This window comes from Acomys russatus, chromosome 5 (genome assembly GCF_903995435.1).
Source record: "Acomys russatus chromosome 5, mAcoRus1.1, whole genome shotgun sequence".
Lineage (NCBI taxonomy): Eukaryota > Metazoa > Chordata > Mammalia > Rodentia > Muridae > Acomys > Acomys russatus.
In genome coordinates this window covers 58,915,475-58,928,223 of record NC_067141.1, presented here as the reverse complement: position 1 = coordinate 58,928,223, position 12,749 = coordinate 58,915,475, and the positions used below count along the sequence as shown (strand labels likewise).

The 12,749-nt window shown below is 38.1% G+C and overlaps 1 protein-coding gene across 1 annotated transcript in view; it reads left to right on the top strand.

The window, feature by feature from the left end:
• LOC127189887 (cytochrome P450 2C70-like) overlaps positions 1 to 7,776 on the top strand; it is a 53,422-nt gene extending 45,646 nt beyond the window's left edge. Inside the window, exons 9-10 of the mRNA XM_051146954.1 lie at positions 4,784 to 4,925; positions 7,196 to 7,776. Of these exons, the coding sequence (XP_051002911.1) occupies positions 4,784 to 4,925; positions 7,196 to 7,377 (324 nt within the window). The 3' untranslated portion in view covers positions 7,378 to 7,776. The remainder of the gene's footprint in view (positions 1 to 4,783; positions 4,926 to 7,195) is intronic.
• Positions 7,777 to 12,749: the final 4,973 nt, after the last annotated feature.

Sequence of the window (12,749 nt, the reverse complement as noted above, 5' to 3'; positions counted from 1 at the left end):
ATAAAAAAATAGAAAGGAGAGAAGATGGGCAACAATGAGAAAGGTATCAACCAGACAGCAAGCAAGACAGAGATGGAGACAGATAGAGAGCCAGAAAAAAAGTTCTCCTGGGCTTTAAGACCTTCAGCTTGCACCACATATGCCTGAGTTTCCAGCATTTCTTTTTCCTCCATTCCTCAACTTCTCCTCACAAACTAGTTTCTCTAGCTAGTTGTTCAACTAATTGTTGGGGTCCCTTACCCAGCCATTCACTTCCTGCTCCATTCTCCCTACAGCAGATCTACATTCCTTCTTTCTTCACTGTTCCCGGAGCTGGTCTTGGTAAGTGGCAACTTGAATTTCCTTCCTTTCTGTGCTTTCTTTTTTTTTTTAATAATCTGTTAAGCATTTGAATGGTGTTTCGGAGGGAGTTTCCTATACTATCTTCCTGCAAGGGTATTGGTTGTTATTTTCACAGGAAGTTAAGCCAGTGGCAGGTGGTTTTTATTGTGTTATTGTAGCACTACTCTTGCCATTGTGGTTTAGTGTTTTCATGGACATTACCTCAGGTAGGGCTCCTCTGTCAACTATTTTTCAGAGGAATTTGGGGGATAACACATAATGTCCAGTGTTCTGTCCCTGATCTCAATGTCCTGGACATACAGGGACATCATCTTCTCCTTTCTGGGTGTATTACTCCATAGTAGTATAGATATCTCAGCTCTTGCCCTCCTGGCTGTCATGCTATTATAATGTCGTGGGGTTGCCTCCTTCATGCAAGCCATCCATCACCTAGTGAGAGCCTTACAGAAGAGATGCTAGTATGCTTTTTGAGATCTTATGTACTTTTAAGTCCTTTCTCATCTCTGTACCCTCTTTATGTTAGAGACACTCTAGCTATATCTTGATCTCTCTGAGAAATCAAGGTATGCATCCAGATAGAGAGTTGGTAAGCAAAGGCTGCTGTGGCCTTGTAATATCTCCTGTTTGGATCATTAAGCAAACAAGTCCTGATGTGCGACTAACGGGGCCTTAAACTGTAGTCTTATTTCTTATCTGGTGCTTCCAAAGCACACATTCCTTTTGACCAAAGCCTTGTGTTATGTCAGAACACCCACTGTCTCTAAACTGATATAAGAAGGATGTCAGATCTGAATGCATTTTACCTTCATGGTCCTATCATGCCTGGCTGTGGTTGTGATGCTACAACTGTGTTAATGTTCTTAGAATGTACATGTTCCTATATGTAACCTCTAAAACCAAATATAAAAAACATTTCATATATTGTTATTTTGTATTTGCAGTGATATGATACACAGTGATGATTTTCTGTGATTAAAATGAATCACTGAAATATTAGCCTCTCTATTATTGGAGAGCTTAAGGCTAAGACATATGCCAGGACTCCACTGATTCTGAAAACTAAACTGCAATTCATTATATTAGTTTATAATTCTCCTACTCTTAATGAAGTAATAATCTGAAAATTGGAAGTGCTCTCCTCCTCCCATCAGAATTTTTTGTTCCTCTACTTAATTAAAAAATAATTTATTCAGATTACTTTCTGATTCTTATCTCCCTCCATTGTATCTTCCAGTGTCCCCCCTTACCCTAATCCCCTCCCCTAGTCCTCTGACAGAAGGGCATCTCTTCCTCCAACATATGACCACAGCCTATCAGGTCTCATCTGGATAGCCTGCTTCCCCTTTCTCTGAGTGCTGCCAGGCCTCCCCATCAAGGGGAAGTTGTCAAATAGAGGAACTAGAGTTCATGTTAGATGCAGTCTTTGCTCTCCCCACAACTGTGGAGAATGAGATGTCTACTGTCTAGATCTGAATAGGGGGTTTAGGTTTACTGCATGAATTGTCTTGCTTGATACAGCAGTTTGTGCAGGCCCCTCTGGGTCCTGATCTGCCAGCCTTGATGGTCTCCTTGTGGGGCTCCTGGATTCTCAAGGTCTTTCTATATCCCCATTATTCCATACCCCTCTCACATGTAGTCTTTTTTGTGAGTCCCAACATTGGTCCCAATCCCACACTGAGTGAAGACTATCCATGTTGGGCTAATATCTAGTTATAAGTGAGTATCTATCATGTGTGTCTTCCTGGGTCTGGGTTATCTCACTCAGAATGATTATTTCTACGTCCATCCTTTCACCTACAAATGTCAAGATTTCCTTGTTTTTAATAGCTGAATAGTATTCCATAGTATAAAATGTACCACAGTTTTTATCCATCTTTTACTGAGTGACATCTAGGTTGTTTCCAGCTTCTGGCTATTATGAATAAGGCTGGTATGAACATAATTGAGCAAATGTTCTTATTGTGTGGTGAAGCATCTTTCAGTTATATGCCCAGGAGTGGATTAACTGGATCTTGAGGTAGCCCTATTCCTAATATTTTGAGAAAACTCCAGATTGATTTCCAAAGTGGTTGTACAAGTTTGCACTCCCACCAACATTGAAGGAGTGTTCCCCTTTCTCCACATCCTTGCCAGTATGTGCTGTCACTCGAATTTTTGATCTTAACCATTATTATGGGTGTAAGATGGAATTTTTAAAAAATTGTGTAGGTATTTTGATAGAGATTGCATTGAATCTGTAGATTACTTTTGGTAGGATGGCCATTTTTACTATGTTAATTCTCCCGATCCATGAGCAAGGAAGATCATTCCATCTTCTCAGGTCATCTTCAATCTCTTTCTTCACTTGCTCAGTTAGGGTAGCTCCTAGATATTTTATATTGCTTGTGGCTAATGTGAAGGGTGTGGTTTTCCTAATTTCTTCCTCTGCAAGCTTGTCATTTGTGTATAGGAAGGCTACAGACTTTTTTGAGTTAATTTTGTATCCAGCCAATTTGCTGAAGGTGTTTATCAACTTTAGGAGTTCTCTGGTGGAATTTTAAGGGTCACTTATGTACGTTATCATAAGGGGCATGTCCCACGAAAGCCTTCACTTACCAGGAAACTGGGACAGAGGGGAGGGCATCCTATTGGGACTCTAAATGAGAGACGCATGGGAGAATAGCAAAATAAAAGGATACAGAGGGTCCTAGAAACCTACAAATAGAACAATATGATAGGCAGATTTGGGCCCAGGGGTCCTGCTCAAACTAAGGCATCAGCCAAGGACAATACAGGTGGTAAACTTTAAACCCCTACCCAGATCTAGCCAATGGTCAGAATATTCTCCACAGTTGAGTGGAGAGTGTGATATGACTTTCTCACGTACTCTGGTGCCTCACATTTGACCATGTCCCCTGGAGGGGGAGACCTGGTGGCACTCAGAAAGGACAGCAGGTTGCCAAGAAGAGACTTGATACCCTATGAGAATATACAGGGGAAGGTAATCCCCCTCAGGAACAGTCATAGGGAAGGGGAATAATGGAAAAATGGCGGGGGGGGTGAGGGAGGAATGGGAGGATACAGGGATGGGATAAACATTGAGATGTAAAAAGAATAAATTAATAAAAAAAAAGAAAAACTCCTCCCCCAAAACAAGAAACAAAAAACAAAATAAATGTGGGTTGCCTAAAAAAAAAAAAAGATGGAATTTTAGAGTTATTTTGGTTTGCATTTTTCTGATAAATAAGGACATTGAGCATTTCTTTAAGTGTTTCTCAGCTATTCAATATTCCTTTGTTGAGAATTCTGTTTAGATCTGAACCCCATTTCTTACTTGGGTTATTTGATTTGTTGGTGTTATTGCTAAGCTTTGGCTACTTGCCTTTTATTGGCAATACAGGGAACAAATAGTGACATGTTTACACAAGCTTGAGACAGTAGATACAAAGAATAAACATTGTAATTCAGTGCCTGGATTGAAAGCAGAGAATGGGGTAAAGTAATTAGTATTTGAATGAACAAGGGCAAACGGTACACAGTCCGCAAGAACACTATTCTAATAGAAAGAAAGAAAAGAAAACAGGCAACCAAATGAACAACAACAACAAAACGAAACTACCACCAACAAAACAAACAAACAAAAATAAAAAAGGACAAACAGAAAAGATGGAAACGAAAAGCACATGAAAATCATAGAGAGGCAGAGACACACGCTCACATGCACAGAAGTCCCATAAAATCACCAAAACAGAAAACATAATTTAAAAACAAAAGGTCTTTAAATTGAAAAAAAAAAAGCCTAGACAATGTATTATGAGCATAAATCCTCCAAAAGTAATAATGAGTCTGCTTTCTGTTGGCCATCTAAGGATGGGCCTATCGCCTACTATGAAATATATTTGTTTATGACCCAATGAGATTGTTGGAGAAAATACTTTTTTTCTATGTGAGTGCTTGTTAATTTCAGACAGCTTCCCTGTTAAGGATGATGGCAAGGTGTCCACTTCTCTTCTCAGAGTTGGGACTCCATCTGCCTTAGACCTTTGAAGGTACTTTCCATGAAGCCATAGTATTGGTGAGTTCATAAAGCATACCAGTCCTGTTCTGTTTAGAAGCCCTTGTTTCCTTGGTGTCTTCCATATCCACTGGCTTTTATAATCTTTATACCTCCTCTTCCACCAAGTTGTGGTGAATTTTCAATGGCTTTGCCCTGGAAGATGATACGGCTGAATGTATTTCAATTCTGACTCACTCTAAGATATTGCTTTAATTCATCAAGCTATTGGCATAAGACCACAAACTAGTGACAGTGGCTGTGAGGTCAATGACCAAAAACATGAAATGCAAATTATAGTATTAAAGACCTGTTAAGCCTATGATTGATGTGTTCTTTCATGTGAAACATATGACTTTTCACTTCCAGGATGTTCTTCATAAACAGTTTTGGTTTCCTTTCTTTTAGGGTACAAGTGTAATGACAAGTCTGACCTCTGTTTTGAATGATGACAAAGAGTTTCCCCACCCAGAGAAGTTTGATCCTGGTCACTTTTTGGATGGAAAGGGCAACTTTAAGAAGAGTGACTACTTCATGGCTTTCTCAGCAGGCAAGCAAGCTTTGTATCCATATGTGTTAGGGACCATGTGAGGCGAGAAGAACTATGCATGAAGGGTCCTGTGAGTAATATGAATAGCTGTCTCCAAAAGGCCAGAGGCATGGATGCCAATTCGAAAGTCCTTATCGATTTAGAGGCTCCAACCACTGACGGTTCTGAGCTTCTCAAGAGCTCCTTCTGGAAGCAATCTTATTCTGCTGAGGCCTTTCTTTCTACCCAGAGGAGGCAGGTCACCGTAAAGCCAAGGAACATCTTACCTGTACGATTTGAGTCATTGCTCTGTTGTGTGAAGAAACACCATGGCAATGGTAAACATTATAAAGGAAAGCATTTGACTAGGACTGGCTTAGAGTTTCAGAGGTCTTAGTCCATTAACCTCATGGTAGAAGCATGGCAACATGCAGGGAAATATGGTGATGGAGAGGGAGCTGGGAGTTCTACATGTGGACTGGTAGGCAGCAGGAAGCGAAAGAAAGGCACTGGTCTTGGTCAAGCATTTGAGACTTCAAAGCCTACCCCACTCTCTCCAACAATGCCACAGAACTCCAACAAGGCCATACCTTCTAATCCTTGTCAAGTAATGCCATGCCATAATATACAAGCCTATAAGGGTCATTCTTATTCAAACAGCCCCATTCTACTTCCTGGCCCCCATAGACTTGTGTTTATATCATAGTCCAAAAATACATTCAGTCCAACTTCAAAAATATTGCATAATGGTCTCCACACTGTTTGAAAGTCCATAGTTCAAAGTCTCTTTGGAGACTCATGGTAATCTCTTATCTGTAATCCCATATAGTATCAAAATCAAAAGCAGATCATATACCTCCAACATACAATAACATGTGATATCTATTACCATTCTAAATGGGAGAAACAGGAGCATAGTGAGGAAATACTGGACCAAGTAAAGACCAAAAAGCAGCTCCTTAAAATCCAAACTCTCTATCTCTATAGCTGGTGTCAAAGTGTTCTTAAGATCTCCAGCTCCTTACAGCTTTTTTTTTTTTTTTTTTTTTTTTTTTTTTTTTTTTTTGCCAAAAACATTATTCTCTCTCTTGGGCTTGTTTCCTTGGTGGGTATTCTATGACTCTGGCATCGTCCACATTTTGACATCTCCAGTGAATTCTAGGATTTACTTTACAGACTCACACAATGGCTTTTCTAGGCCTCTATGCAGTCTTCCCTGACACACACACACCTGGCCTCAGCACCTCTCCTTAGCTGCAGAAGGAGATTCTACATCCATTTCTTATTTCTCTGATTCTAATTGCAGAAACATATAGCTGAAGTTGGAAAATTCTTCTGCTTGCTATGTTTGAAACATGGCCCCCTTATCCAAATACAATTTCAACAAATTCCTGCTTTCAGTGGTTTCATTCACTGCTTAAGCTTGACTATCCTGTAAATAGCTCTGTAATCTAGAATGGCCTTGAAATAAAAAAATCTTCCTCCTGAGTTCTGGGATTAAATACGTGGCCCTCTATTCCTAGCTGTAAGAGATTCTTCAATACATTTATAACAGTTGGAAGCTTAGCAGGGTGAGATCTTGCCCTGAGGAATTTGGGAAGTGTTTGTGGAAGAATAAGTGTGACCAAAATTTATTATACATATGTATGAAATTGTCAATTAATAAATTAATAACAAGATATAAAATACTCCAAGATTAAACAAATATACATATGAGCAACACTAAATGCACTTAGTGGGTTCTTGTTCTGTATGCATAATACACATATATGTATATATTTAACAAGAATAATCAGCCAGGCATGGTGGCACATGACTTTATTCCTAGCATTCCAGAAGCAGAGGCAGGTGGGTCTCTGTGAGTTCAAGGCCTGCATCGTTTACATAGCAAGTTCCAGAACAGCCAGGACTGTTACATAAAGAAACTCTGTCTTGGAAAAAAAAAACTAAAAGAATAATTAAAGTAGTCATAATTTTGAGAATGAATGGGATTAGACACAAAATGTCTAATATTCAGTAAAGAAAGAGATAATAATGATGTAACTACATTACTTATTTATGAAATAAAAGAAAGTCAAAATTAAAAGGAAGGATTTTTTGATTTTTCAAAAATGAAAAGAAACAAAAATCTCCTGAGGATTGGAAACAAAGGAAAGAAATCCGGACAGTGCAAAAATAAGTCAGTTGTTGGGTAATTAGTTCAGGCTAATTAGCCATTCATTAACATATATCCTAAGTGTGCTAACACAGAATCAGAATTAAATGACTTTCTCATTTCTGTTCCTTTTTAGGAAGAAGAGCTTGTATTGGAGAAGGTCTGGCCCGCATGGAGATGTTTTTAATCCTGACCAACATTTTACAAAATTTTACTTTAAAACCTCTGGTCAATCCAGACTATATTGATACTACAACAGTTCAAACTGGTTTGTTGTCTCTGCCTCCATCCTATGAGCTCTGTTTCATTCCAGTCTGAAGTTGGGTAGCTTTTCTCATGGATGACTGAGTCTCTTGTTCCACTTGTGAGCAAACAGGTCTTTCCTGTCCTATGCACATGTATCTTGCAGACATTTTTCATGGAAGGCATGCTACGTCTGAACTGTCCTAAGTTTTTCTCAGTTCTTTATTAACCAGTTACTGTTTTCAAATACATATGAAAAAGCTTCACTCTTTCCACATAAAACTTTTGTTGCAGTGTGTGTGTCAGATTTGCTACATTTTCATTTCAGTGCATTGCAAATGTAAAGTGCATTATCAGTCTCATGACTTGTTTTAGTAAAAAGCAAGTGAGCAATCAGAATTTATTCTGTGATTTTCAAGAAAATTAATTAAATGTGGAAGAAAATAATCACTCAGTCCGGTTTCATTCATTATCTGGGAGAATAATCTCTCAACAATGTGCCCATATATACAATTTTTTCTTTTCTCTATAGCTTATTAAAGTATGGTTATATGTGCATTTCTCCATAAGAGAAACATACAGGCTTCTGCAGGTGTATGTACATAGGGAGATAACAAGGGAAGATCATGCCTTCCAAGGGAAGGAACATGAGATAAAACTTGAATTTCCAATTCTTCAAGGATATCCTTCCCTCATCATCCTCCAGAGACACCTCTTTACACTTCATGTATGATTTCATACAACTTTATATACACAAACGAAAATATGTGGGTTAAAAGTTAACTGATTTGGAAGTGCTATTTATATAATACATCATAAATGTTTTATTAACAAAAATATAACTCATAGTATCTTAAGGCTTGGCTATTCTATTGTTAAAAATTACTTTCTATTTAAGCACATATCTTTACTTATATTTAGATTACTTTAAAATGTTAATCTTTATATGCTAATGTATCCCATACCTTTTAAGATGTCATACTGTTTCTTTTTTTAAATTTTATTTTAGAAATCCTTTACTAAGGCCTTTTCTTTAATTTCACCTGACCTATTTTTATCCAATTAGTATCCCCTTTCCAGATATAAATTACTATGCTGGTGGGTTTTTAAAAAAATATATTTTATTAATTCATTCATATTACACCTCAATTGTTATCCCATGTCTTGTATACTCTCATTTCTCCCTCCCTCCCATTTCCCCTTACTCCCATCTCTTATGACTGTGACTGATGGGGACCTCGTCCCCTCTATATGCTCATAGGGTATCAAGTCTCTTCTTGGTAGCCTGCTATTCTACCTCTGAGTGCCAGCAAGCATCCCCATCAAGGGGACGTGGTCAAATATGGGGCACCAAAGTTTGTGCGAAAGTCAGTCCCCACTCTCAACTCAACTGTGGAGAATGTCCTGTCCATTGGCTAGATCTGGGTAGGGGTTCAACGTTTACTGCATGTATAGTCCTTGGCTGGTGCTATAGTTTGAGCAGGACCCCTGAGCCCAGATCCACCCATTATAATGTTCTACTTGTAGGTTTCTAGGACTCTCTGGATCCTTCTATTTCCCCATTCTCCCTTGCTTCTCTCACATAAAGTCCCAATAAGAAGTCTTTCCCTCTGTCCCACTTTCCTGGTAAGTGAAGACTTTCATGGGGCATGCCCCTTGGGCTAGTGTCCAGATATAAGTGAGTATATACCATTTGACTCTTTCTGCTTCTAGGCTAACTCGCTCAATATGATCATTTCTAGTTCAATCCATTTGTCCACATATTTTGGGAATCCTTGTTTTTAATAGCTGAGTAGTATTCCATAGTATAAATGTACCACAGTTTCTTTATCCATTCTTCTACTGAGGGACACTTAGGCTGTTTCTATGTTCTGGCTATTATGAATAAGGCTGCTATGAACATGGTTGAGCAAATGTTCTTGTGTGCTGGAGCATCTTCCGGGTATATTCCAAGGAGTGGAATAGCTGGGTCTTGAGGAAGCCCTATTCCCAGTTGTCTGCGATAGTGCCAGATAGATTTCCAAAGTGGCTGTACTAGTTTGCATTCCCACCAGCAATGAAGGAGTGTTCCTCTCTCTCCACATCCTCGCCAGCATGTGGTGTCACTTGAATTTTTGATCTTAGCCATTCTGATGGGTGTAAGATGGAATCTCAGAGTTGTTTTGATTTGCATTTCCCTGATGACTAAGGAGGTTGAGCATTTCTTTAAGTGTTTCTCAGCCATTTGATATTCCTCTGTTGAGAATTCTCTGTTTAGTTCCAAGCCCCATTTCTTAATTGGGTTATTCGGTTTGGTGGTGTTTAATTTCTTGAGTTCTTTATATATTTTGGATATTAGACCTTTGTCAGATGTAGAGTTGGTGAAGATTTTTTTCCCAGTCTGTAGGCTGTTGCTTTGTTCTCTTGACAGTATCTCCTGCCTTACAGAAGCTTCTCAGTCTCATGAGGTCCCTTTTATTAATTGTTGACCTTAAAGCCTGGGCTGTTGGTGTTCTGTTCAGGAAGCTGTCTTCTGTGCCAATGTCTTCTAGGCTCTTCCTCACTTTTTCCTATAACTGATTTAATGTCTCTATTTTTATGTTGAGGTCTTTAATCCATGTGGACTTGAGTTTTGTGCATGGTGACAATTATGGGTCCAATTGTATTATTTTACACATAGACATACAGTTAGACCAGCACCATTGATTGAATAGATTTGGGTTTTTTGTAAAAAATCAAGTGACCATATGTGTGTGGATTCATATCTGGGTCTTCAATTTGATTCCACTGATCAACCAGCCTGTTGCTGTGCAGTACCATGCTGTTTTAATTACTGTTGGTTTATAGTACAGCTTGAGATCAGGTATGGAGATTCCTCCAGAGGATCTTTTATTACAGACGATTGTTTTAGCTATTCTGGGTTTTTTGTTTTTCCATATGACGTTCAGAATTGAACTTTCAATGCCTTTAAAAAATCCTATAGGTATATTGATAGTGATTGCATTGAATCTGTAGATTGTTTTTGTTAAGATGGCCATTTTCACTATGTTAGTTCTCCTGATCCGTGAGCAAGGAAGATCATTCCATCTTCTGATGTAGTCTTCAATCTCTTTCTTCAGAGTTTTGAAATTTTTTTCAAACAAGTCCTTCACTTGCTTGATTAGATAATTCCTAAATATTTTATATTGCTTGTGGCTAATGTGAAGGGTGTGGTTTTTCTAATTTCTTCCTCTTCATGCTTGTTATTTGTATATAGGGAGGCTACTGACTTTTGTGAGTTAATTTGGTATCCAGCCAATTTGCTGAAGGTATTTATCAGCTGTAGGAGTTCTCTGGTGGAATTTTGAGGGTCACTTATATACACTATCATATCATCTGCAAATAGGGATAATTTGACTTCCTCCTTCCCCATTTGGATCCCCTTGGTCTCCTTTTGTTGTCTTATTGCTCTGGATAGAACTTCAAGTACTATATTGAAGAGATATCGAGAGAGTGGGCAGCCTTGTCTTGTTCCCAAATTTAGAGGAATTTCCTTGAATATCTTACCATTTACTTTGATTTTGGCTATTGGCTTGCTGTATATAGCCTTTTTTATGTTGAGGAAAGTGCCTTGTATCCCTGATCTCTCTAAAACTTTAAACATTAATGGGTGTTGGATTTTATCAAATGCTTTCTCTGCATCTAAGGTGATGATCATGGGGTTTTTTATTTTCAGTTTGTTTATATGGTGAATTATATTGATGGATTTCCATATATTAAACCATCTCTGCATGCCTGGAATGAAGCCTACCTGGTCATGGTGAAAGATTTCTTTGATGTGTTCTTGTATTCATTTTGCAAGTATTTTATTGAGTATTTTCACATCAATGTTCATAAGAGATATTAGTCTGAAATTCTCTTTCTTTGTTGGGTCTTTGTGTGATTTGGGTATCAATGTGACTATGGCCTCATAGAATGAATTTGGTAATGTTCCATCCATTTCTATCTTTTGTAGTAGCTGGAAGAGTATCGATATTAGCAAATCCTTGAAAGTCTGGTAGAATTCTGCACTGAAACCATCTGGCCCTGGGCTTTTTTGTTTGGGAGACTGTCAATGATTGCTTCTATTTCTATAGGGGAAATGGGACTATTTAACTTGCTTATCTGTTCTTCACTCAATTTTGACAAGTGAAATTGATCAAGAAATTTGTTCATTTCCCCTAGACTTTCAAATTTTGTGCCATATATGCCTTCGAAGTAGGATCTTATGGTTCTTTGTATTTCTTCAGTGTCTGTTGTTATCTCTCTCTTTTCATTTCTGATTTTGTTGATTTCAATACTGTCTCTCTGCCTTTTAGTTAGTTTGGCTAACGGTCTGTCTCTCCTGTTGATTTTCTCAAAGATTCTTGTTGATTCTATGGACTGTTTTCTTAGTTTCTAATTTATTAATTTCAGCCCTGAGTTTGATTATTTCCAGATGTCTACTCCTCTTGGGTGCTTCTGCTTCTTTTTTTCCTAGGGATTCCAGTTGTGTCGTTAAGATGCTTGTGTGGGATGTTTCCAATTTCTTTTTAAAGGCACTTTGTGCTATGAATTTTCCTCTTAGCACTGCTTTCAATGTATCCCACAAATTTGGGTATGTTGTTCCTTCATTTTCATTGAATTTCAGGAAGTCCTTAATTTCTTTCTTTATTTTTTCCCTGACCCAGGTGTCATTAAGCAGAGAGTTTTTTAGTTTCCATGTATGTGTAGGCTTTTTGTTATTTCTGCTGTTGTTGAAGTGCAGCCTAAGATAATGGTGATCTGATAGGATACAAGGTATTATTTCAATCCTCTTGTATCTGTTGAGGCTTGCTGTGTGACCTACTATGTGCTCAGTTTTGGAGAAGATTCCATGGGGTGCTGAGAAGAAGGTATATTTCTTTTTGTTTGGGTGAAAGGTTATATAGATATCTGTTAGATCTATTTGATTCATGGCATTGGGTAATGATGTTATTTCTCGGCTTAGTTTCTATTCCAGTGACCTATCCTTCAGTGAGAGTGGGTTGTTGTGTCTCCCACTATTATTGTGTGGGGATCAATGTGTGGTTAAGTTTCATTAATAGATCTTTTACAAATGTTGGTGCCCTTATATTGGGAGCATAGATGCTCAGGATTGTGATGTCATCTTGGTTGACTTTATCTTTGATGAGTATGAAGTGTCCTTCCTCATCTCTTTTGATTAATTGTGGTTAAAAGTCTATTTTGTTAGATATTAAAATGGCTACATCTGCTTGCTTCTTGTGATCATTTGCTTGGAATATTTTTTTCAGCCTTTTACCCTGAGGTAATGTCTATTTTTATGGGTGAAATGTGTTTCTTGAATACGGAAGAATGTTGGATCTTGTTTATGCACCCATTCAGTTAGTCTCTGTCTTTTTATTGGAGAATTGAGACCATTTATGTTGAGAGATATTAATGAGCAGTGACTGTTAAGAGTCTTAATTTTT